The sequence below is a fragment of the Struthio camelus genome, chromosome 1 (genome assembly GCF_040807025.1).
Source record: "Struthio camelus isolate bStrCam1 chromosome 1, bStrCam1.hap1, whole genome shotgun sequence".
Classification (NCBI taxonomy): Eukaryota; Metazoa; Chordata; class Aves; order Struthioniformes; family Struthionidae; genus Struthio; species Struthio camelus.
The window spans coordinates 80,703,950-80,730,782 of NC_090942.1; the positions used below are offsets into that span (position 1 = coordinate 80,703,950).

The window sequence follows — 26,833 nt, forward strand, 5'->3', positions numbered from 1 at the left end:
CTGTTATGGCTTGACAAAGCCCATTTTATCAACTTTACAAATGGCCTATGTTTCATGTTGTTCCTGCTGTTTGTTTTACAGCTTTTACAAACAATTGCTCTGAATTTTCTGTAGGAGTGCTATACAGCATTTTAATTACATCATGATGTTGAAACCTTTTATCATGTCTTAAATTGTCTGTTATCTGCTGTGACACAAAAAAAGCGTATTTTTGTTAGTGTTGCCAAGCCCTAATCTATGGACAAGTGTTTAATTACATCAAAATACCAATATTAAAGAGAAGAAAACATCAGATCATTGTTTCCAGTCACCTAATTTTTTAATGATGTTTCTTGCGTGCCTTTTACTATATTAAATATCAAACTTGTGAGGAGCAGCCATTTCTTGCAGGGAGTAGTCAAACCTAATTCGCATGGAATGTTTGTTTTGCAGTATAAATACCACTGATTCAATCTACGTTCCCAGATTTCTTTCAGTCAGAACAATACAAATGACATCTTCAAGAAAGAATGGAAGTCGTCGTCTCACAGAGATTTATAGGAAAGACAGTCTCTTGCACTTGTGAATGTAAAAATTATATATTGCTAAATATGATAGTGAGTTCTCCAATGTTGCCAGTCTACTGATCTAGAATGAAAAAGAACTTGAACTTCCTCTCCTTTAAAAATAAGAGGTAGAATTCATAGGTGTTTGTATACAGACTGGCAGGAATCTATGTGCTTAAAAAGAAGTCATCCTGTAAGACTGAATGTAAAGATGGTTAATTTCAAATATGGTTTTGCCTTAATGGTTTAAAAAAAAAATAAAGTATTTTTAAAGCAAGTTTAATGAGTTGTGCTCATCTTTTACTTCCAGGAAAATAATTCATGGTAACGGCTTGTGTTTTTGAGACAAACATACTTGTTACCCTGTGCTGGCTGCCTCTTGCACTTTATCTGAAGCAGCTGCCCAGTCTTAACTGAATCCCTCTTTCAATGAGTGGGCATGCATGAATAACTTTTATGTCCATGAAACTCTCAGACAACCACTTACATTCTCAACTGATAATTTGTGTAAATGTTTGTAGAATCGGGAGCCGGGGAGTGGAGGAAGGTGGTGCACGGGGGAAAGGTGACACCCATCACTCCTTCTGCCACAGTACCAGGGAAATGAATGTGTGTTTCTCTCCATTCCACTGGAATGATTTTGCCGTCACCAACTATTTGACATATAAGGCCCTGCTTCAGAAAACACGCAGCTGCTTAACATCGCATAGGGAGTATTTGTACCGATTTTAGTGGTGAACAAGAGTGGATAAGCAAGCTTGAGGGAGACTGGTGCCCACATCTTTTGGGTTAGTATCAAATAGCTGTAAAGAAATTGTATTAAACATGCCTACTATGTAATAAGATGTGTGTGTCTTTTAAAGGTACAAAAATAATTTGGAGGCTCTTCAAAGTGTTGATCCTTGTAGATTAACTTAAGTTAGGAATGTGTGTGTATGTGCATATATATATATATATATGTAAATATTTCATCAGTTGTTAGTTATGTCTGTTGACTTACTATGCTGCTGTGTCCTCCCATGTATGACCAGCTTGAGAGGCAACAAAGTATTCAAGGAGCCTGATGAACTCAAACTGTAAAGGCCCAACATAGCCTGAAAAGCATAGGCATGATGGCTTTTGGTCTGCACTCATATATTTGCTAATATTTCTAACAGTGTATTAGGATAGAGGGATCATAATGCCATCTTCAACACTGATTATGAGAATGCTGTATACACGTGTTTTAAGTCAGGTCTAAGGAAGGTTAAAAAGTTTTACATAATTCTTTGTCATTATAGGAAATACCAATTTACATGTAGCTCAGTTGTTTTTTTTTTTCCCTAAAACATGAAAGTGCCAGACCAAATCAGACCAAGTTGGGCTTTAAGCATACCCTCAGGCTCCTGAACCATTTTGTGGGCCATGCTGAAAGCAAGCTTTGCTTTACCTAAAAGCTATGAGTAACCAGGTAACTATGAAGCACTCCTCTTCCTTGGCCTTTTCTATTGTACTCTTAAATAAACAAACTGTAATGGCTCAAACCATGTAGTTACAGCTTCTCCCCCAAGTTGTAAGGACAACTATAATGGCTATGAATAAATGCATTAACTGCACCTTTTGAAGGGCACAGATAAGGTTGAAAGGAACCTTAGGAAGACAGCAAAGGGATTGCAGGTCCTAACCAGCAGAGGAGTGGGTGCATCTCCCAGTCCGGGGACATGCTTGCATGTCATGCAACCCAAAGGTGCATTCCCATTTAGCTATGAAACTGTTTGTTAGCAAGGTTTTTGAAAACCTATTTCCAAGCAAAGCATCACTATAGACCCTGTTACCAACACTGTGAAATAAAAGAAAGAAAAACTTTTAGAAAGAGATACACTGGCAAAAGCATACTATGTACTCTCATATAACTATGTTGCTTTTTGGTCAACTTGACTATAATGACCAATTGTGGTTTGTTTGTTTGTATTTTTTAACGTGTAAGATGATATGCCTTTGTTATTTGTACAGGATAGCTACACTACAACTTCTAAAGTACGTTTTTTTTTTTTTTTTTTTTTGGCGTCTATCCTGAAACTGAAATTTAATACAACCCATTTTAAATAAATTTAATATCACTTTATTTTAAAGGGAAATCCTTTGTTACTGCAGAAAGAAATCTGAAATCCTAAGTTTGATTTTTTTTTTTTTTAAGACAATTAGGCCACATATATATTGTCTGTCCTCAAACATTTAAGAGATTGAGACGGGCACTAACAGGTTCATTATTGCTCTTCTAGTAACTGCTAGACCTCCCAGTCATCAACTGAAACCACCACTCTGCTGGGTCTGATAAAAAGAAAATGAAAGATTTATTCTTGCCCTAAATAACTCACTGAAGTTATGTTGGTTTCTTTTAACAAACAGTCACTCTGCTGAAATCATTAACTTCACAAGTTAACATATGATAACTCATATAGAGAGAAGAGCTGAGAAAACAGGAGATATTAACCAAGGCATTAACACGGTCTCAACCAATGACCAACACATGCTCGACTAAATGATGCGATCTGGTGATTAGAGACCATTGCAGATATAGCCTTAAAAGTGTGTGACTAAGTCATGTTACACAGATCCCCTACAACTCTTCCTTGTAACTAAGATAAAGTCAACATACATAATCATGAAGCTAATATTTGAGCTAACCAATCGCTTTTTCCTTAACATCTTTTAACCCCTTTGCAACCAAAATTGTGTTTCTTGGATCCCTACTCTTGTTGCAGTTTAATTGCACACTGCAGGAAAGAGTTGAGCTTATTAGCTGAATTTTTCTATTTTCAGATTATCTGATGTGAAAGTGAAAAGGAAGTCATTTTCACTTGCAAAGCCTAAAGTAGATGTAATAAAGGTCCCTAACCACTCCCATTCTATCCTGGCATGGACTAGAAGTCTGAGTGGAAAGTGATTGCGCACTTGTAAGTATCAGCTGGCATTTCATTATAAAAACACTTACCTTCAGAAGTCTTAAAAGGGTGCTAGTACTGAGATTATGACCTTCAAAAATCTAGACATTTCTAAGGGTATCTATGACATTTTCTTGTGACAGGCTTATTTTACATTGAAAAAATAAAACTGAGTTCCTTGCTTACTGTAATCTTATTTAGACCACACTCTCTGGTTAACAATGGTGTATACTGACTTCTGTGGACATGTGCTGAATGAAGCCAGATAAATCTGTCTCTGCTTTTCCTAACACTGTAGGAGCGTCAAGAACAATGCAAAACATTATTAAACAAATGTGAAATTTGGATGCATTTCCTATGCTTTAAGCTGTTTGATTTTTTTACTACATGTGTTTAATGTGGTGACAACAGACTTGTCTGCCTTTCTTTCTGGCTTTTCAACACCTTAAGGCCATACTGCTGGCACTGCAACTGCTGCATGATGATGCTTGAAGCCAAGCCAAACGTAAGGAAATGTGTTACTGTTTTCTGTAGTAGCGAGCTGATGAAGGTCGCTTCTTTAACAGGAGCAACATGATAGTCTGGAAAAGGAGAGGCGAAACCCCAGCCAAAACACTGTCTTGGTCCTCAGTATTTTAAGTCCTTGCATCCATTTTTTTAGAGGGGAAGGATTTTGCTTGGGTCTTCCTTTTATCCATATCGTCTTGTATTTCCAAAGGAAAACCCTTCAGGTTGTCATTCACACAGGGGAGACAAAACCTTTTGGAGTAAAACAGGCTACACTCCTGTACAAGAAAAGAAAGTACATATACAAAATGGAACTGGTTAAGTTATAGGCTCTCTAAACCACGTTTATGGTTAAAATTCTCTTTCTTCCCCATTTAGCTTATGAAGATGTGTCTCTGCTGGAAGGAGCTTCAAAGTTCTTGTGCTGGCATGCAAGTCCTGAAGCGTCAAAAAGCTGGAAAGTTGGAAACCCCACCAATCTCCACATAATGGCCTAAGGGCAAACACAAGCACAAAGAACATAGGCCAGGGGCTGTAGGCTTAAAGCAACTTTAGTTGCATTTTATTTCACGGCTCCCCACAAAACATACCTTTGTTTGTATCAATATATGTGCCCTGGGGGAATATCAACAGGCATAAATATTATGGTAATGAACATGATAGAGATGTTCAGTGAATAACCAGAATAGCTAAATGAGTTCAATTCAACTGTGATTTCATCCATTAACCATCTTTATCTTGAATGTATTATTTTGATTCAAAACCAGAAACACATGTGGTACTAAAGGTGGAGTTGATGTCTCATCTGAATTTATGATGGGGAAGTATAAAAATCTCTTATGCAAAAAGGAAATTTCCTTTCACTTCCCTTAAAATGGAATGGCATTGTGATCTGACATGTTTCACCAACATTTGGTCAGCTAGTGTTACACATCCAATTTTTTTTTTTTTGCGTAGTTAGCTCTAGTAAGATGTGAGAGGTATTGAATAGGAAGAAGGAGAAATGGCCTATTTGCAGGGCACAGTTTAACAACTTGAAAAAATTGTTAATATATTATTCTTTTGCCCTGTAGCGAGACTGAAGTTCATGGTTCTCCTGGCATGCTGATCACTAAATTCCAGATAGGATTTAATGGGTAAGCTGAAGCTGGTGTTGCTGATGGATTATTCCTGGGGATTTAAACAGGAATAAAGACATCAGTTCAGATGGATGAGGACATCTTTCTGGGAGTAGTGGGCTCCCTGGGTTTTACCTAAAGAGAAAGCTAAGTTTTCCTCTCAGTATAGTCATTTATGGCTGACTCTGGGGGCTTGGCTTGGATATTTCTGCTTTTCTGTTCTCTTTCGTTTCCCATGTCACTAGCCACACTCCAGTGGTGGGCAACACATGGCTACATCAAAATCACAATCAACCTGCCTCTGTGTGACTCTCAAGCCTGAGGAACAACTTTCTCTTCATGTATTATCCCTTCTGGACTGCCTGCCAGGTTTCTTTGTATTCAGAGGTAGTGTTAGACTATACCCTGGTCCTTAAAAGGCACTGTGAATGGTCAGAAAGGGGATTTCAGTTGTGCAACCTCCACAGCCTATTGTTTTTTGTCTCTTGGTATCCTTAATACTTTAAGATGCCAATTAAAAAGGGGAGATTAGAGTTTCAGTTGGCCCTGCTATTGTTGTTTGTATTACACTATGGCACACAGCTGCCCCCACCCCAGGTCAAGTTCGTGGCTCCACAGTGATGGATACTGGTCCCCCCCGGACACTAGGCAGAGGCAAAGAGGGGCGGGGTGAGGAGGGTTGCCCCCCATTCTGCAGATGGCAAACTCCGACGTTAAGACCCAGCTCCTCACAGGTACTCAACTTCTTTCAGCTGAATTATTTTTGCTGCTTTGAGCCTATGGGACTTAGACAAAGTTCTGAATATGAACTACTCCACCTCTGCACAGTGGGTCCAGATACCCTTGGTCCCGCCCTGTTCTCTCAAACACAGGTTAATTCAGCCTACCTGCTGTTTAAAAGCCCTACAAATTACACTTACTATGTATATTCGAGCCCTTCTTTGATCATTATCCTGATAGGGTTCTGTGCTTAATCAGACAATTCTTTAATATGTTTCACCCCTTCCACAACCAAGATAGGAGAGGACCAGGCCTGTTTTCAGTGCTGTTTTCATTTCAAACTCACTAGTCCAATTCAGGCAAAACTGAGTTGTCAAAGCTTACTGCCAGAGTTATTTTCTATTTTCACAAGGATCACGTCTGAAAGTAATGCACCTGGATATTATCTTTACCACACTTGTAAAGGAAACTATGTAAAGGAAAGATTCTTACTAATCTTGTCCAGGATTGTCCTCACATGACTGGAAGTTGAGTGGAAAGTAGCTGTAGTGTTACGTGTATCACTTAATACCTACAGTCATGTCCAAGGTCAGTGCTTATTCAGCTTCTGCTGTGGTGAGCAATAAGGAATGAAATTTGCTTCCTATCTTCCTCTCCTCCAAAAGTCACCCTTTTTCTTTTCCTATGTTTAGTGTCACAACAAAAAGAAGTAACTTAACTGTTTTAAATGACTAATATGGTCAGGTTATATCACTTCCTCTCTGCTTTTCTGAAAGGGAAACAGGGAGATGGGCAGCCAACTTTTCTAAGGATTTTTAAAATCATTTATATTATCTTCCTTTTTATAGTGTTTCAGACATTACAAAGACATTACAGATAATCATTAGAAGAACTATATGCACTTACCAATATCCTGTGTTAAAGATTGGCTCAGTAAAGTGATATATGCTGCCAGCTGACGGGAGCAAATGAACTTAGCGACACTTGAAAGAATATAAGAAGTGAGCTAATGAGCACCGTGCAGAACAGCGACTGAAGTTTTAATTTTCCTTTGCACACCAACTGCAAGGAAAGACGCTTCAGCCAATGTAAGAGGTGTCTCAAGAAAAAACTAAAATCTGATTACCTACTTAGATACAAAAGCTAGCAAATTAAATCCAATTTGGCCTTTGCCAAATCTAAGCTGAGAAACCTCTTAATTTTGCCTCAGATTAATCTAGTACTATTTTGAAGTAACAGAAAAATTAAAGCAACCTGTCACTGAAAGCTTTCCATCATAAAAATCTGCTTCTTTGGCACCGAGGCCTAAGGAAGCATGTTTTTCTTTACCTGCAATGCTTACGTTATAATACATGACGGAAATACGCTGAATAGGGCTGAACTGATCTACTTGGGTCAAGCACAAGCAGGAACCAAAAACAACCCGCGGAGTTATTATGCCAGCTTTAGCTCTCTCCACAGCCTTGGTTAAGTTTTTACTTCTCTGCACTCTAATTTTCCCTACATGAAAGGGGAATAGTGTGTGTTTACCTACTTCGGTGTGGGTGTTTACAGCACTAATTATCATTTCTGCAAATCTCTTGCAATGTTACCTAAGCTGCATTGCTAAATACATTTTGTAACCACAGTCATATGTGTGATTCACTATCTGGCATGGCTAGTTTGGTAAGAAATGTATTTTCAATTATTTACAATCAAAGTTTTGCTTTGAGTGATACCATCAGGGGAATCTTGAAGATTCAGATAACAGGTAAATGATCAGCAGATTTCCACAATAGCCAAAATAGCTGGGAACGCCAAAAGATTGAGAGAGGCTTCTACCAGCTCACTGCTCATGTCCTCTACAGATTGTCATGCCCCAAATTAAATGAAACAATTAATATCTCTCTTAAATTCAGAGCCCCACCTTCATTCAGAAAGATACACTATGTGGAAAGACACTGAGAGGTTGAAACTCAGTACTTCTGACAAATTTTAGTTGCTGGACTTGGAAATATCTACTGAATCCTTACATTCAAAACACAAAATTTGGGGATGAAAACAGCAAAATGCACTCATGTTTGCTCAAAATATGCCTCACTTGCTAAATCCTGCGCTGTTAGAAAAGAGTGATAAACCTGGCTTGTTAGGACAGGAACCAAGCTCATAAGCCCCAACTATCTGACTGGCTTTACTGCTTGCATGTTTGCTCTTACTCTGCCTGTTCGTAGGAGTGAATTGACTGCCAGCCAAGACAAGGGCACTGTCACAAGGAAGATCTTGCTCATGTGTGAGCTTTGCCTCTACAGACTGTAGGTACACAAGTGCCTTATGCTACTAGGCTCCGGAAACTTGAGCCCAGCTATCAAAGATGTAATCAGAGAGCTTCAGGGCTTCATCTGACTCCCACAGGAGTCCTTAGGTAATATCAGAAAGAAAAACAAATCTCAGTTGCAATCTCTAGTCTGACCTCTTTTGTGATTTTCATTCTTTTAAATCACAGGGGAGACTTCAGAAATGGAAAACAAACCTGATCAGGAGAAAGGTGTTTTTGTACATTTTTTTTCCTCCTAGGACAGTGTACCAAATCTGTCCTTGATGCTAACTCAGAAAAGTCAAAATTGCAGCTGAACTTGTCCAAGCACGCCAATTTCCTTTCAGCTGTGTCTGTCCAACCCACTGAATTTGGTCAGTGTAATTTGACCCTGTTTTTTGCTCAAGAGAATTTGCTCTAGTCCCCCCAAATAAATTGTCTGGCATTGGCATATGAGCTGTTTCAGTTGCCCAGATTATTTCACCTCATGCTCTGAGCAGGTCCAAGGGTTACTTTACCCTACCAGGCTTGGCCACCAAACATATCATGCAGAAAAAATTCCACATCTTCAAAGTCATTAGCAGGTTTGTTTTTTTTAAAAACTCCTGCTACTGGCTACTGTTAGCAAGGACCACATCGCTGATGCTGGGACCTAACCACTGCAGTTATGGATGGGGCTAAAATGGTTAAATTTGAAAACTGCTGAAGCTGATGTTCAAGACGGAGGTGTGCTCTCACACATGCCATCAGCTGCACTCTAGACTGAAACACAGCACTTCAGAAGAGCAAACGAACACTTTGGACGAGAATGCTAGGATCTGGCTGCTATAAGGGCAATGGTGTCCAGCGTAACAAACATATGCCGCTGTCTGTGTAAATGATCAGATGGCCAAATACCTCCTAATGGAGATCATGCGTGAATCATGTATGAGTCTTGCCTACATCTGTTCAGTCACAGAACTGGCTTGCTAAGGGAAAGGAGTGTAACCTAAAAGTTTTCTCAGTTCATTGTACTGCCTCAAAGAAGCACAGGACAGCCTCAGGACACTGATAATTGTGTAATAACTTGTCTTCAGTTTTACTTTGAACTCACAGCAAACAAAAGGACCAATTTTGCACTGAGGAGAAGGAATTAAGGCAACTGTAATTTTACACCGCCTTTCTGGACCGCATTCAGAATTCATAGCTTAAGGTTGCCTGCAGGCTGCTACTTAAATTCATTCCTCTTCAGAGATGTGCCATAGCACTTTACAACTCTCCTCCCTGCTCACTTTGTACACTAGCTTTTGGAAAGAAGATGGTGCAAACCTAACCATCTGTGGACATTCATATCCCATTTATGGAAAAAAAATTCTATCATTGGTATAGTATGCTGCTGCAAGAAAGGACCCGAGGGACAGTGTGATCTCTCCCACACCTTCCTGTGCTAAGACAGTGGAAAAGAGCACTCACTCCGTTTGTGAGGCTGGATTGCATAAATAGAGCAAACTTTAAATAGAGCGAACACTTGAAGTTGGTGACCACTTTCATTTACTAATATGAAGAGCTTTATCTGGGGGATCCAACAGGACGGACAACTAGCATGCCTTAAAAATAGGCTGTTTGGGTCTTCCTTGTTGTTTGGTCTTTCTCCAATAGGTCACAGGGGCCAGAACAATAAGAAGTGACAAAATGCTTTCTTTGCTTTTTACTTACCGTACCGACACACACTGATCTGCTACACAAACTGCACTGAGACCCAAGGATGAGGAATTTGTCCTTTTCAGGGGTGAAAGGATCCTTCATGACATAGCTTTCTTCCAAAAGCCTAGAAGAGAATAAATCTAAGCTTTTAAGGATCGATTTCACAGTAAGGGAGGGGGACAGTTGAAAAGGAGAATCAGGGGGAGGATAGAAAGGCAGCAGCCCTCTCTCCTTGGTTTGCACTGCCTAGTGTTGTACAAGTGACAATGGAGCAGCTATGCCACTCTCTCCTTTTTTAAAATCAACCTTGTGCCTGCCTTCAGTCTTAAACTGTGGCTCTTCCTGTCTGTAACTTTCCTCCCAAAAGGAGAGCAATTGGTGATCATGTCAGCATTGCCTTACTAAGTTTTTCTCAGTGCTCCACCTTAAAGTGTATCTTCCATTCTTATGACAGGCACTCCTTCGCATGGCCAATGAAAGTACCTTGTCAAGTTATCATCTCAATTGTAGAGCTTTTAATTAGGAATTCTCTTTGAAAGATATGTGTGCAAGTATAAAATAAAGAGAGCTTTTACTGCTCTTCGTTACGTCCCTGCTGTAAAGTTAAGGTTCTCGTCTCTTGCAGGCGGGAGCTACTAGCACAGAGCATTGTAATAATCTGAAATATTCTGACCTTATCTCAGAGACGGTATTGTTTGCTTCAGGGTATTCAGGGAGTGCATTTATTAGCAACTTGGCAACCTGCTTGGGAAAGACTAATGCCTTATTCTTCCTGAGAGCTTCAGGCAAAGTGTTACTGAAGTCAGTTTGGTGTATATCTGCACAAGGCATTCTGCAAGGCTGCACAATACCTATATAAAAGATATTCTGACAACTCATCCTGTCCTTTGCTTATCTCTCTCTTTATATATACACACATACATGTTTGTATGTGCGTGTCTGAGTGTACTCCTTTTTCGTTTTCCCCTCCACTCAAACAAAAAATGGTATGGCTCAAGCCTTCACTGTTAGGAAAGATCAGGCATCTTAGCATGGGAGAACACCTTGTCAACAAGTCTTCTAGCGTACAAAGGCTGGATTATCTTTGCAAAGCTCCCCTTGCAAGCCTCACAGTCTTAACATAACCATCATCAGTGCAGAGACCTGGCTATTGTGGAAGCCTTCATGTTTGGCATACGTTTCCTGCAGCGTTTAAGACTAGTGAGTAGATCAGAAAGCAAGTCAGTAAAGGTAGTCTGTAAAGCTATTTCTCCCATGCATGTACGGAAGCACTATTATTATAGCATAGGTATTCTTTTGCTGTTTGAATTTGAATGATTTAAATTAAGTTAAGCTGTTAACACCAAGCTGGGGCAATTTAAAGGCAAGAGTCATATTCAGCTTTGATTCAGACTCTTTACAAGAGGACCTGATTGAAGGTGATCCATCGTTCTTCTGAGTGGAAGGGGGAAAACTAGTAGCACTGTAGGATTTGGAGTGATAAAAATACAGCTGCCACAGGATAACAGATCTGATCTCAGCCCAAGCAGGCGGTGACCAACAGCTGTTTTCATTTTACAAGTAACTGAGCAGTCTTAGTAGGCTGAAACACTGAGTACATGCCTGACTTCCAGTTCCAGTGAGTTCCTGAGCATGTCTGCCTGATGGGTTCATTCACCGGGATGGCCTCAACAGAGCTACTCATACATTTAAAGCTAAATGTTTGTTCTGTGGGGAGTTTAATGTCTGCAGATCAAGTCGTGACCGCATAGTTTCTGGTCAAACTAACCCTACTTGGTAGAGGAGGAAAAGGCTTCAGTCTCCTGAAATGTAAATATCTACTAAATTTCCACACATTTTAATGTTATACATTCTGCCAAAGAATTGTCTAATTCATGCAAAAAAAAAAACAACCCTGTGTTTGAAACTGCAAATGTCAAACAGCTCAAAAAGTGTTTTTTCCATACCTATTTAATTCACACTGTGTTTACAGTGTTTACCTCGCAGCTGTGTCAGTGGGTAAGGGCTATTCCCAGAAATGCTATGCTAACAGTCAACAATATTCTAGGATGAAAATTATGGTGTATTGTAGGGTGGCCGGTGGGGTTAGGAAATAGGTTAAATACAAGTCTTTGCATTGCACTGAAGTAGGAAGAGAAAGTTGACTTTTTTTTTTTTTTTTTTTTGCTATCAATACTGACAATTTTTAACATTTCCTTCCTTTGGAAAATGAAGGTCATCTTAAATCCCAAGCCTCATATTCAGGGTCAATATGGCACGTTATTGAGTTCATGTAGCGTACATCATTCCACAGTGTGAGGCTTCTAATGCCCATAGCATAAATGAAGTCTAGAATATGAAAAATTGTACTCACACAATAGAGCGTGTGTTTGGTGGCTTCTGCCCATAGTAGGTATATGGAGCTGTTAAGCCACATAACTGACATTTGAACTCTCCTTTAGGCTGAGCTTCTTTGTGAGACTCCATCTTTAAGATACCTACAAGAAAACCAAAAAATATTTTAGCTCCAAAATGCTGTACTTGGAACATATTTGCAAGACAATTAAATTGATGTGGGACATCTGGCTATGCAAATTAAAATCCAGTGGGGAATCGACTGTTGCAAGCCTTGATTAGTAAATCATTTCTCCTAAATCAAGTTCATTTCTCATACCCCGGTTACATTTCCAAATTCCTCAGAGAAGTTTGGAAACTACAACCTTGGAGCCTAACTATAAAAGCCCGCCTGCTAATTTAGAACTTGATCAAAGAAAGAGTTTAGGTAATGAAGTATACAGCTGTGACCTGGAAAACCCTTTGCTTAGGCTCCATAAGCACCTCCCCATCCAGTGTGCAGCATCCTCATCAAGGGCTGTGGCATCCATCTCTTCCCACAAAACGCAAATGGAGCCTGTGAAAGGGCCTGGGACTCCACTCAGGAGGCAGATGCCAGCAAGGTAGGTGTTGCAATGGTTTACTTACAGCAGCGCCTATGTACTTTTTCATGGGTTTTGATTGCCACCTCCAAACAGTTTTGGGAGCTTTACCCCAGCCACCTGTTATTACCTGGCTTCCAAGGGAAATGAGGCTGATGTAGTCACACTGTATGTCTGTCTAGAGTATCGGCTCATTCAAACCAACCAGGACAGAGAAGGAGGTAGTTTCAAAAATGTTTAGGTCTTTTAATTCTCAAGCAAATAGGTAGAAGAGGGAGACTCTGTTTTGTCCTCACTGAGGAAAAAGCTGCAACATGAACCCATATGTTTCTAGACATCAGAGAATCCACCCAGGAGAAAGCTATTGTCCCTCTGTAGGATAGGCTTAGACACCCACTACAAAGGTGTAGCTCTCAGTTATGAGATACAAACTGTAGGAAGCCATTTTTCATCATCTTTGGTGCTTAAAAGACTAGTTGTTTAAAATCTTGGCCACTGATTTACATTTGGTAATCGATAACACTTTTTTGAGTCATACCCTTCAGTTTTCCAAAAGCATGGCATGGAAAGTATTATTTTAGGCTTCATTTTTGTGCGTGTGTGTGATCAGAACAAACACAACGCACATGCCCCAAACTTGCAAAGATCCATGAATGAAATGTGACTGCTTGTTTGCAAATTGGATATCTTTGCTCCCCTGCAGCATTCTCTTGAATGGATGCACTTACCCAGCAGTTGGCAAGAAAATTCAAGCTTTTAGCTAAGAGCCCTCTGACTTTCTGTGGCAGGTAGTTTTCTGCCGCAAACCCATCACTTTCATAAGTGAAGCAGAGCTGGCATCAGGCTGTCAGGAATGTGAAACACAATGCCCAACTAGCAGGCATTTCAGCCACGGGACCAGACTAGAAGCAGTCTGAAATACCCCCGAACCATATACAGAGGGGGACATCAGGTACTCAGCATCCAACACTTTGGTTTATGGTTTCACTTATTGCATCACACTACTTACTAATGTAGTCAAAAATAATAGAACTACCTTTCTTTTCTTTTTTCTTCCAGTGTCCTTTTTTCTGTTGTTTCAGTAAGTTAAATTAGCTTGAGGAGGGATATGACAACCGCTAACAGCAGCCCAAGGTGAGAGGCAAAACTTCACAGCCAGGAGAAGGGGAGGGCTGAGATGAGGGACCTGTATTTCCCCCTTTCAGTGACAGTAAGCTGCTATTTCTGTTCACCCTAGGTGGTGAAACCGAATCCTTAGAGACATAGGCTGCTAAGGTGAATTAGGGGCAAGGTGAAGCAGAGCTACTTGTTACCTAATATTCCAGAAGAACAGGGAGCCCCAAGATCCTGAGAGGTTCATAATGGACCTCCAGCTCATAAAACCTCAGCCTGTTTCAATCCTGAAACTTAATTTTGCAAATAGTCTCCCTTACCCTCTCAAACTAATTCCTTCACCCTTTCCTTTCCACCGTCATTCTTGGCATTTCAGTAGTACAGGGAGCTCTTCAAATCTAACACACCTGTGCCTGGGCACTGGTTTAATAAATACATCCAACCCTTCAATACCTTAGGCAACTACATTTTCTGGAAAGTGATGTAAACTTTGGATGTTACGTATTCTACTTACCTCCCAGGGATGCTGAGAGACTTTAACTACAGTGCTTTCAGATTTTCACATATAAGGCATGTATATGCTATGTACTTTTCCTCATACATTAAAACAGGGATTTTTCTGAACTGAGAAGTCTGCTTTTTGAACCCTAAATTTTAGAGTTACCAGAGAAATCCCCCATACATCCCCAAAGTTGCCTTTTCTGTAGGTAGTCAGTAGCAATATCAAGAGAGCCACCTGTCTGAATGAGACTCAGTTCTGAGCAGTATGTGCAATTTTTGGTGATTCAATTTTTTTTAAACGGAGAATAGTTAAGCTGGCAAAGGTGAAGGAGTACGGAAGGTCTCTTGAATTAAATACAGAAGGCTGTCATGGTGATCTTTTCTTTAAAATAAACCAAAAAAATGAAGAACAACAACAACAACAAAAGAGTATTTATGGCAGCAGGGATCACAGACTTTGGAACGAACACGTCCTGATTCCAAGTCAAGAGAACAGCCCTGGGTTTAGAACTGAAGTACGTTAGATATAGAAACACCTGCTCTCTTATAGACCGTTGGCATGTAGAACAGAATCTGTTCAGTGACTACCACTGGGAAGGAATGATATCTATGTACGAACAGATTTTTGGCTATGACAGTTGAAAAGCATATGATCCTGCCTGAAAGGCACAGATGAATTTATGATGCTTTCCATTTTACTCCAAGCTACGGGTCACTGGCATCAGCTGCACCAAGTTTCATTTCATTGGAACAGCATTTGTCCTGAGAGCTTGTCTACACAGCAGCACTTGGGAAAGCTAAGGTCGCTAATGCGAGGTGTGAATTTAACGCATATACAGATTTCTGGGTGAAAGCTCCCATTCAGAAGTAAAGTTTGCTTTATAATAAAATAAGGCCATTTTCCTTCTGAAAAGAAGAAATCTGATGACAGATTTAATAAGATTTTTAATTTACATGCATGTGCTTCACACCTTCAGTCTAAACCACGAAGCAGACAAGTGCTAAGATGCACTCTCACAAAGCTTTTAGTATTTTTGCTCATTTGCAATTAAAAAAATGTATTTTTACATCAGACAACTAACGCACAGAAGCGGTTTGGGGGTGTAAAAAAAAAAAAAAAAAGTCAAGATAGATACTCTGGTTTATCACTAAGTAAACTCATTGGTTTGGTCCTGTATCCAAACTTAACACAATGCCTGACATTATGACTCTGACAAGCTATCTGCCTTCCTTCCAAGCAAACATATGAAGAATGAATGAGAACTAGTTTCTCTCTCGCATACATACTATGGGATGAGAGATCTCTCAAGGAGGAAAAAAGTCAATGAGACTAATCCCTTTATAATCAAGGCAGGCAACTTTGTGACCTCAAGTGATTCAAATTATCACTAGCACTGATGGCTGAGTTTTTCTCTTTTCTTTGGGAATTTCTGAAGAAGTAACATGCCCCAGAAACACGTCAAATAGCCGGCTGCTTTGGATATATGAAGAAGTCTTTAAGAACAGCTTGCTTAGAACTGAATTCTGCCAAAGTATTTGGCATTTTGGCTGTAAGCCGCAAGGTACTTAAACACATACTTACTCTGAGCACATACATAGCACTTCTGAAAAGAACACAGCTACCCACACATGCTTGATTACGAATCAAACACTGAACTAGCACGCTCAGCAGAAAACTGCCAAGTCAAACCCAAAATGCTGCAGGACACGTGTGAGGTTGGCCCATGTGGCACGGTGAAAGGTAAAGCACACAGATTTGAACGCGGTATTACAGAAATAATTGCAGTAAAAGGAAGGCACAACTTAGATAGGAGTGGTATAACAGTGTTTCTCCATGCTGTGGCTGATATATGATATGGATGGGGGGAAATGGCTCTCAGTGCAGTTCTCTAGGGACTACTAAAAACTTCAGGGCAGTTCTGCTTGGAGCATTCTACTAACAGGCCCAGAAGGCATGCCAGAAATAATAAATCACCATTAAATTGTCAGGGTCAGTGGTAAAGTAGTGGCACAGATAAGTAATCTGATTTTCTTTGCTTCAAACCTTATTAGCACAGGTCTTTACAATGCATAGTTTGAGCCCCTCTTAATTCACCACAGGAGACTCATGTATTTCTGAGTCACTGATAAACTACAGAAAGTACGCAAGAAACTGCTTCCAAACAGACATAGACTTTGATTTGAAAGGGCGTCAGATAAGCCCAGCATTGACACACCTTTAATCCTATCAAATTAAAGCCTTGTTTCTTTTTCCTACCAAGTTTTTCCTGCACTATCCAGTGATGATGATGATAACCTATTAAAATACTCATGACCTGATTCTCTGTGGGACAGACCACTCTCTACTAGACTGCTAGGAGCCACTGAGTTCATAGCCTGGTAAACGCCAAGTTATTCTGCAGTGTTTGGTGTGATACAAGTTTAAATACGCTTCAGCACCAAGAGTGCACTCACCTCCTTTAGAAAAGTGATCTGTTGCCTAATTACTTAGGTAATAGATGAAACAGCAGAACCTTCTTACTTGCTAGTTAATCCCTAGGCGAACAACTCTCTCCCTCCAGTTCCTTCATGCTATTGCCCTGAAGGTATGCTTAGGTCACTTGTTGGCTGCCTCCCTGCTCTGACTTACCTTGGGTTCAGAGCAATTAGTCCAGGAACACAAGTTCACTAAGTGCGGCCATTTGGAACTTGACCCCCATTACCTCCTCAAAAGATCACTTGACTGAATTGAACCTTGCACTTGTTACAGCAGCTTCTCCCTTCAGGCCAAGAGGATACTGCTGGTGTTTCTATGCTCTTGTCTGCTCTGAAGGAACGGAGATAACTGCAGTGCAACAACTCTACGTAGGGATCATGCAGCAGGCCTAAGCCCTGCTTCTTAAGTCCTGCTTGCATGTGATCTAGGACTCCCCATGGCAGTAGGATAAACAGCCCTCTTTGGGGCTATTCCATGCAGGTAGCCCTGAAGGCCATTTTAGACGTGACAGCATTTTTCTGAACAGTCCCAGGGAATGTTTGAATAGGAGTGTGTCAGAGAAAGAGAGGAATAATACATATGGTAAAAAGGCTTTATGAACACAAGATGAATCTCAACAAAGCACCTCTTTGTAAGATATGATTTTGAAAAGCTGAGAAATCAACACTTGCATAAAAAAAATCTAGCCCAAGTAGTCCTGACTTGAATAGGGCAGCCAGCCAGCTCTGAATTAGACAGCATTTAATATAGAAGAATCTCAAATTAGGTGAGAATTTAACAGCTTCGCACAGGAATGCTGCAACAAGGCACCAATTAACTGGTATATACCACTGTCCCCTAGTGGACACATCAGAACTGTACGGCCATGGTGACCGGCCGTATTTCTGTCAGTAGCTGCTAGGAATTCCTGTTTCAGCGACTCAGCTGAAGCTGTTAAGAGTAACTCGGTTGTAAAAACCCAGCTAAGTGGATCACACAGTAAGAATGAATTATAGGATAGAATAAAAATAAGTTGCCAAGGCATGCATAATGTAAGCCGTATTTATGTCTGGTTGCAGAGGCACGGTAGACCTCTTTGTTGCAAAACAGAATAAATATTATCCTCAAACAATACTAACAGAGGTGGGAAAAATACAGTATCATAAGTTTCTCCTCACCTCCAATAAATAAATAAATCTATCCATGGTCATATCTGGTTTTCCACTCAACTCTCCACTTCCAAAAGATTTTCCTAAGCAGATCACATCATCATCCATCATGCCATTCTAACATTCTGTATGTAAAACAGCTCAGAAATCAAAGGAAGGCAAGGCAAGTGTGTCCCTCTTTTCACCGCACAGTTATAGGGACACAGTGGGGAGAAGGCAACACAGCAGACCCAAACACTGAAATGTTATCATTTCTGGATTATAACTATTCCTGACCTAAAGGGGATATACCAGACCTGAGGTCTGATTTCATTAGATCTCCCTTCTGATACAGCCACAATAAATAAGCGTGCTATGACCTTAGGTTACCTCCTGCTTGGAATTGATTTTTGCTCCCCTTCAAACTATAGCTCCCTATTATGGCTTTGTTGGATTAATACCCATAGCGGGTGAAGAATAGGATGGTAAGACTCTATTAATACATAAGCGATGATGGTTCCTTTAAGGAACATCCTTAAAGGTTGTCCTTTAAGAAAAATTACAGAGGGCTGCACATGTAGCAGTGAAAAGTATCAGCATGGTTAAGCACAATCTAAACTTAGTGCAACACTTCCCAACCTAGTCTAAAATTAGGAGCAGCAAGATTTTGTGGAAATACATAAGGAGAGTGTAACACAGTGTATTGGGAAATAAGATACTGTCACTTAACATAATCCTGAAAGCAGTAAATATAGCTTCAGTGATTTATCTCCCTAGAGTAAGCAAATTTGCACCTGTAAGGAAATACTCATCACTCCCACTCGGGGCTGCGTGTTACAGTGTTGTTGCTGTGACAGCCAGTGTCCACTCTCCTCTGCCTCCAGCAAGTGCAGCGTTAACATACTTGGAGAAGTTAATTATTTCCAGGAAAACATGACTGATTCTCTCATTTAGGACTGAGCTCAAACTGAGGACTGCATAGTGAAGCAAAATCTTTAAAAAGGAAAAGAAAACACAAAACTACTCTGTGGGGTATGGGATAAAGAGTGTCAGGTTCAAAAAGGTCCAAGAACAAAAATAAAGTCCTGTATCTACTGCATACGTAACTTTCCCATGCATGTAGCCCCACACACCTTCTTACGGGCACTGTCTCTTTCACCGAAAGGCACTTTTGTCCCAGCTATTGTGAACAGCAAGCAACGAGGAAAGCTGGAGAGATGGATACTCCCAGTATGTCTGATGAAGCCAAGAAGCCCAAACAATCATTAGAAAGTTTTCTTTTCCAGGGCACTCAATGGGAGTTCTCGCGCAAGAACTTACAAACAGGTATTCTCCCTCTCTCCCTCAACTTTGAGGTTTTTTTTTTTTTTTGATTATAGTTTACAGTTGATATTGATCCTTCAGACACGGACTAGTGGCTTCCAGACTTTGTGACTTATGTGTACGGTAAATCCCTGTTTTCTAACCATGCAGCAGTACAAATGACACAAATTCAATTATGCGCTAATGGTGTGATTTTCTCTCATGTTTTCAGATTAGTCTGTTCCTCTCAGAAAGACGTGGCTACCCAGTCATTACTTGGATTACTTTGCCTAAAAAAAAAAAAAAAAAAAGCAGGAACTAAGGCTGAATTTGCTCCTTTCAACACCAGATACTCTCATCAGGTATCAGGTAGACTCACAACAACCGTTTCCATAGCGCTTTAGACAACACAGGGCAATTATACTTGTTCTTAAACAGTGGGAGTCATCTTGTACCACAGGCTGCTAAACCTTTTCTTTTGTGCACGCTCTGTAGTCTGCACAGCCTGTTCTGCAGAGCATGTGTGTTTATGTTCTCTTCCTCTATAAGTTTTTGGACAAATTTACAGCTCCACTCATCAATGATAAAACAGGAGGAAAGCAGGATTTTTCACATGCGACAAATTTTATCACAGAGAGAGCAGGGTGGATCCTAGAATTCACTATAACTGCACAGCTGAACACTCCTACTGGGTCATATGCTAGGAGTACAGACACGCAAAATCTTTGCAGCTCTGGTCTGTCTCCCAGGAGTCTCCAAAATCCAGCGAGAATTAGCAGCATCCTCAAAGAATCACAGATACTTAAGTAACTTTCCTTCGGTCTCAATTCTGTCTGTTAAGTAAGCATAGATTGGTCTAAGATTACACTGAGGTCCAAGCGAAGAGCATGGACTACAGAGTAGAGCTAAATAAGCAGTAGAGTTGATAGGGTCTTGATAGAAATTTTGTATGCCATATGTTTATGTTAAGAGTTGGTAAAAGTACCAGATAAGCTTTATCCATCTATAGCTATAAGAACACTGTGATGTTTATGTTACAAGTTTAAGTGTATGTTTCCTTTTTGTATATATCTGTGCATCTAAGTGTGATTAATTAGTAATATATTGACTTAGTTTATGTTAGGAAAATTATGACAAATGAACAGATGGAGGCAAGAGGCATAGCAAAAAATTATTACGGTATAGTTGAAAGCATAGTTTACATGTTAGCAAGCCAGTGAAAAGGAAAACAGAAAGAACAGGTAAAAAGTGCTCTTTTTGCCAGGCACTGAGAAAAGGAACATAATAAAAAGTTGACCCTCTCTTGCTTTACTCTGACCTAGAGAAACAAAATCAAATACAAGAATGATATGGCTAACTGATTAGTTTTTAATCCAGATCTCAGGTCTGTGCTTATCTACTGGGGGTTTCACGGCTATTTTTCTGGGTTTGTTTGTTGTTTTTTGTGCCAGTAAAAGCTCTACTTTAGTAAACAGGGCAGTGCAATGCTGATGTACAAGCTAGGAAGTTCAGTGTCTCAATAAGCCTGTGGAGCAAATCTCCATTCCCAGTGAGGTTAATAATGGAATCCAAATCGTCTACCATTATTATCAAATCTGAATTCAACAGAAAACTTCCAAACAACCCCAGGTTGCTCTGTGTGTGTGTGTGCACAGAGTTAAACTTCTAGGGGATTCTCTACTGTTTCATTATTTGTAGACAATATGTAAAGTAACGCTCTTGTTACACCAGTTACTTTGCCTGAACAACTTTTCCCTTTACCTGGGAAACTAAGGCAACTAAGGAGGAAAACATTTTGACAGGGGATCCTGAAGCATGAAGGACTTAAATTTTGTCTATATAAAAAACATACACTATTTGAATTGTATGGGTATAGTTAAAGCAGAGGTTCAAATTAGTACTGCTCATAAGCAATATCAATTAAGGAAAACAAATCAGTATATGGTATCTTTACAGCTATCTTTACAGCTCTACTGACTCCCTTCAAGGGGGTATATTGGTAAAATTACCAATTAAACCCTAACTGAAAAGGCTTAACTAGTGCACAAATCTTTGCATATGGGTATAACTAACTACCAGTACACAAATCCAATTCTTTGACTCACAGAGGCCTACCCACGGAAAATAGCTCCAGAGATTATTTTGTCTACCATTTCCAAGACACAACTGACTTCATGTTGATGGCGATCTGCAGTATGTTTATTGAGACTCTCCTACCAGCCCTAGTGTCTTACAGACAAGTAATAGGTTAGTGAACAACTCCGAAGGAAAGCCACATGACTAACCTCCCTCCTTAAGCAGTCAGACCATTTCCTAGCATCACTGAGCTATGGGGAAATTTATCGGGGTTCTCAGAGCAGATCTAGAAAGAAACATGGTACCTCATCTCCCACACACTTTACAAAATCCCTACCCCTGTATTTTCAAGGGGAATTGAGTACTTAATTGTTTCCATGGCTCTAAGGCTGTCTAAGCACAAAGCTGTGAGCCTCAAAAGCCTCGTTCAGACGCAACCTCATACTGGAAACATCTAAACCTCCTGGGACCTGAGGGATTTCCCCTAAATATCCTAGGGTCCTTAAAGCTCCACCTTTGCACAGGTCCAGAAGTGTTGCCTAATGCTCTTGTATGTCTCTGAGCTTCCCTGGGATCCTCTGCACAAACCCCTTTGAGGCTGCATCCTTTAGCTCCAACCTCAACTCAGCTAAGTACCTTTAAAAAAACTGCCTATGGCCACCATATTCTTTTAAACAAAGTATATGCTTTATATTTTATACTAAAACTATTGCATAGAAGAAAATGATCAGAATCAAGCTTCAGCTCCAGGTCCAGATTCAGAGGGTGTCTCCTCTGTTAAGCAAGTGCCCTGGTCTGCAGGCTACTCTCAGGCTTGTGCTATCTCTCTTCACCTAAACCCCTCTCACAACTGTTTCTGCAGTTTGATGGGGAAGGCCTCTCCACTCAGTGTAACTTATGGTATAGTGATTTGGGCACTCTGGAGGTAGGAAGAGCATCTTTCAAGCCTCTCCCACCTCAAGCCACGGAATTTGAACTCTGCTCTCCCACCTCTGCAGCAAGGCTCCTTCTACCCTCTGTCTTCTGTGATGGAGAGGCCCTGAGCTCTGCCTCTGCAAGAGTGTTTTGAAAGGTCAGCGAGCCTCCTCCAGTGCGAGTACAGCCACCGGACTTCCAGAAAGGCCTCCAGCCTGGGGAGGAGAAAGGAAACACTTTCTTCAGACCCTGCCCAGGCTGCCTGCTGAAGACAGATTAAAGATTCATCCCTGCCTACTGTTAGTAGCAGCTGCCCCCGGGCAGCTCAGGTGCCCGGCTGCCAAAGGGAGATAGCCCCAGCCCCACTACTCCGGCTCTCCTCGGTGGGGGCCCTCGTTCAGACACAGCCCCCGGCCCGGGCAGGAGCGGCGGTGTGCGCAGGCGCGCGGCGACACCCAGCCCCCTTCTCCCTCCCCGCCAGGCCCGGCCCGGCCCGGCCCGGTTCCCTGACTCACCAGGCCGCTTCCTGCTTTCCCGCGCTGGCGCTATAACGCCGCGGCCCAGCCCTGCTCTTCCTTAAGGGGCCAGCGCGGCCGGCCGTCCGGCTCGGCTCGGCGCCCAGCGCTCTGGCGGCTGTGCGCGGCCCTTTCGGTGTAAAAATCTCGCGTTGCTCGGTGATAAACGCGAGGGCTTTGCAGCACGGTCAACGGGAACTTAAGCGCGAGAGCAGGGAGGCTGCGCAGCCGCAGCCGCGCGACTGGGGCGGCAGGGGGCGCGCGCGGCCCGACCGTTGGCGCCGACCGTTGGCGCCGGCGGCCGCCCGGGCAGGTACCGCCGCGGGGCGGCGCTGACGGCCGGCCCAGGCAGCGCGCCGGGAGCCGCGGTGGGGGCACTGGGCGGGGGGGAGGTCCCGGGTGCGGCGAGGTCCGGGCCGGGGGCCTGGGGGGCAGCAGCGCCTTCGTATCGCAGATGGCACTAATAATTCTCAGAGCGGAGAAGACTGCAAATCATGACTATACTGTCCTGCCTGAGAGGAACCCTTTTACAAGCTGAAGTCAAGAGATTTTTTTTTTTTGGTCTAATAATAAAACCTTGCAAAGTATATTCTAGGGTGTAAAAGAAAGCTTTGCCTTTTATCCACGTGAGACTCTGGAAGTGAGAAGGTCACTGTTTTGTCTGGAATTAGTTGCAGCTGCTGCAGATAATAAAAAGTTGCTGGTCACCAAATTTCAACAAGGAACGAGCAAATTATGAAATATTAACTGAAATCCTCAGGAGAGCACCTCTTTATCCTTTGGCTGTAATGCTTGGAACTGGGCTACACAGCCTCACCAGCATCCCCAAACAGAAAACGGGCTGATGTAATATTCAAGTTGAACTCAAAGTTGAACAGATCATAATTATTCATGAAAAAGTTTCTCACTTCCAGAGCTCCTACAGCCCTATGTAAAGACTAATAGAAACAAAACAGATAACAGTTCACCTAAGCAGCCAATAAAATGTTATTCCCCAATTAGTTTGGATGTAGGAAACTTTATAGAATTAGACATGACTGGAGTGCTTGAATGATCTCCAGGCGTCTCTAGAGAGGGGAGGATTACAGCTGCAAGCTTATAACTGGCTAAAGACTTCTCTATGATAGTTATTAAGGGTTCTTACTCTATTAATTATATATTCTATCTGTGTGGGCAGAAGCACAAGCATACTCATTAAATTTTTATATGAACTGTGACAGACTGCTTTTCTATTTTTTGTTAGTAATTTGTTTGCCATAGAACAGAACTTCTGGAAAGAGGCCAGTATGCAGAAGGGATGACAGGGTCACCATAAAAGCAGGCTGAATTTAAGTTGGCCTCTGATCTCTAACCACTTTTTTAATTGACACATAAAACTGAACATGGTTAAATTCATTTTTCCAGCTAGTTGAATGGTTTGGAAAATACATGCTAGTCGAAACCACCTATATAGATGCAACACACCATTAGTATAAGCAAGCCCTATTCTGTCATGAGGCAGTGCTAAGAAATCAGATTTTTTTTTTACCAGGGATAGTGGAGTTATCTATTAGCAGTAATAGCCTCACTTCTGGACAAGTTCTAAGTTTTGAGCAAGAAAGTTAGAAAACCTTTCCAATTTAAAATGAGCCAGAAGGAAAAACAAAACTTATGCCACTTAATCCCAGGAGACTTTAAGACCTGAAGAAAGGCTTGGGCCCCAAAATCTGTCCATCCTTTTTTTTAAACCAGTTGGTCTTAAAAAAGATAATGCCTTTCCTCACAAACTTTGTCTTGCTTTACACCTTTCCAGAAAAATGGCTTGGAAAGTATTTGATAGCACTCTTATGTGTTGAGTATAACTCCAGTATTGCTCTGGAACTACACCTCACAGGTTGCCATACTCAGCTTGTGTGTGATGGTCCCAAGTCCTATGAATATTCAGGCAAAGAGTGAAGAAAGTTTTCTGTGGGACCATATTTAGAGTGGCCTTGTTAGATGTGGAAGATAAACAGGAGCAAGTTGGAGAAGCCTGTGCTGCAGACAGGGTCTGACTCACACTGGGTGGATAAGACGGTCCAGTTTTCTAGAAATCTGTGAAGAACCCTAGTGTCAGGCCACCAGAATTTTCCACACATTTCTGGAGAAATTTAGAAAAAATTATTCATTACAGAGCAATTTCTGAATAAATGGAGCAGAAGCAAGGTTAATTCAAGAATAGTGATGGGGAAGATGAGCAGTTGCACAGTGGGCATGGCTGCTACAAATGTCAGGAGTTAAACCATTGGGCTTTACCGATTTGCATTTGGTTTCATGAGCTGCCAGGTAAGAAAGGTCATTAAAATGATACAGGAATCAAAACCTTTATTCTCATTAGTGTATACTCTGACAATGAGCTTTTACGCCTTTCAGGGTTAAAAAAAAAAAAAAAGCATCAAGTAACCTGCTCTTATAGCTTTCTTCAACTGTGGATAAAGCCACGTACATTAAGTCACAAAAACATTCTGACCAGAAAGTAATACCCAAATTTCCAGTTCCTAAAATGGAGTAGCGCCCGAAAATGCTGCTCGACACCTGACCGCTAAGCCTGGGGAGACAAGCTGCGTTTCCACGCTGCTGTGAGGCAGCGAGGGAACCAGCCAGTCATTCCGGCGCGAGCCCTAACGGCCGCCAGCGCCAACGGCCGCTCAACGGCCGCGCCGGGCGCGGCAGCAGGCGGCGCTGTGCGCCTGCGCTGACGGCGGCAGCCCGCGCCCCGCGCTTCCTGCCTCACCTCACTGCTCGCTTCGGAAGCAGGAGGTGAAAACCTGCCCCAGGTTGTTGCTCCGTCCCATTTCCTGAACGGAACACTTAAACGCATCAGTTATAATGCCCCACAGAAATTAACTGCATAGCAAAGCCTCTTCTACATTAAAAAACACAGATATATTGGTAAGTGATAAAATTGTAAGATGAAAAAGATTTCGGGAATCAGGAAGCTACTTTAAGGGACTGTATGATTTTTACCGTGCACTGAACTCTCGAGTTGAAAACACTTAAGAACTCATCACAGTCCATCATGTACTGTAGAAAAGAAATCGGCAATTTATTCTATGAGCTACCTTCTGTGATTTACAGTCAAAGTACATTGCCTGGAGTATGCCCACAATTTTTGGAATACGGAGTAGTTATATTTTACCACTTGACCAGCAAGGTTTGATTTTCTTCTGCATGTATACAGCAAGATAAATGTTCAAAATCACTAAATTAGTCATTAAAATAATGTTCCCATAATCATCATTACAATAATGTTCCTATACTTTGTTGAAACACAAAATGTAATATCAAAAATGTTACCTGAATGTGTAATGTCAGAGGTTTTTACAGTAAGCCCCTCACTTTTTCTAACAAAATATGGACCTGAAATTTCTTTGGGTAACAAAAATTCAAGTAAGGAGAAAGGGATTCTGTACAAGAAATGACTACACAGGGATAGTCTAGATCATTAACACTAAGGATGAAAAGTTTTGTTGTATATCCAATTTGTAAGTCAAACAAATTAAGTGGACAGAAAAAGAAGCTGACTGGTATTTTTCCAAGTAATTCTATTTATTTTATATTTGATGAAATAAAAGCAAATTATTCTTCTTGCCTGTATCTATTTACCTTGGATAGCCTTCACTTATATAAAGTAACATACTGACTAGTGTCCAGATAAAGTTGTAAAATACAAAATTCTACTGAACGCCCTTAGGCTATGTAACAGTATTTTATAATCTAACATTAATGACTTCCAAAAGTTATACTGTATCAATGTCATCTGCATACACATGTAAATGTAGTGTTGAGAACTTCTATTTTTAAATGCCAGGTCAAACTACAATAAACCATCCTATTTTTTTTTTACTCTTTATGCTTTGAGTAGTAAAGATTTTATCAACATTTTCAGATCTCTGGCCATTTTTAGTCTTCTATTAGCATAGCTATGCTCAGACACTCTTAGCCAGAGGCAAGATTACCATTCGTAGTCTACTGAGCTTGTTCTTTACTCATTGTCTATGTCAAATTGGTACCAGTTTCCATGACAGTAATGTACCTCTGAAATGGATGCAAAACATTCTAGAGAAAATCTGAGCACAATCAAA

At 41.0% G+C, this 26,833-nt stretch overlaps 1 protein-coding gene across 3 annotated transcripts; it reads right to left on the reverse strand.

The window, feature by feature from the left end:
- Window positions 1-2,630: 2,630 nt before the first annotated feature.
- Window positions 2,631-22,951, reverse strand: CDPF1 (cysteine rich DPF motif domain containing 1). 3 transcript variants are annotated; one of them, XM_068952805.1, is made up of 5 exons: window positions 22,731-22,881; window positions 22,291-22,430; window positions 12,144-12,267; window positions 9,803-9,914; window positions 2,631-4,254 (listed from the first exon to the last, which is right to left on the reverse strand). In XM_068952805.1, exons 3-5 carry the CDS (start codon window positions 12,254-12,256, stop codon window positions 4,105-4,107), a joined length of 375 nt encoding a protein of 124 aa, XP_068808906.1. In that variant the 5' UTR covers window positions 12,257-12,267; window positions 22,291-22,430; window positions 22,731-22,881; the 3' UTR covers window positions 2,631-4,104. The 3 variants fall into 3 exon arrangements, with proteins under 3 accessions (XP_068808906.1, XP_068808912.1, XP_068808919.1); XM_068952811.1 differs by having other exon boundaries at window positions 22,257-22,430; window positions 22,731-22,873; XM_068952818.1 differs by lacking the exon at window positions 22,291-22,430 and having other exon boundaries at window positions 22,731-22,951.
- Window positions 22,952-26,833: the final 3,882 nt, after the last annotated feature.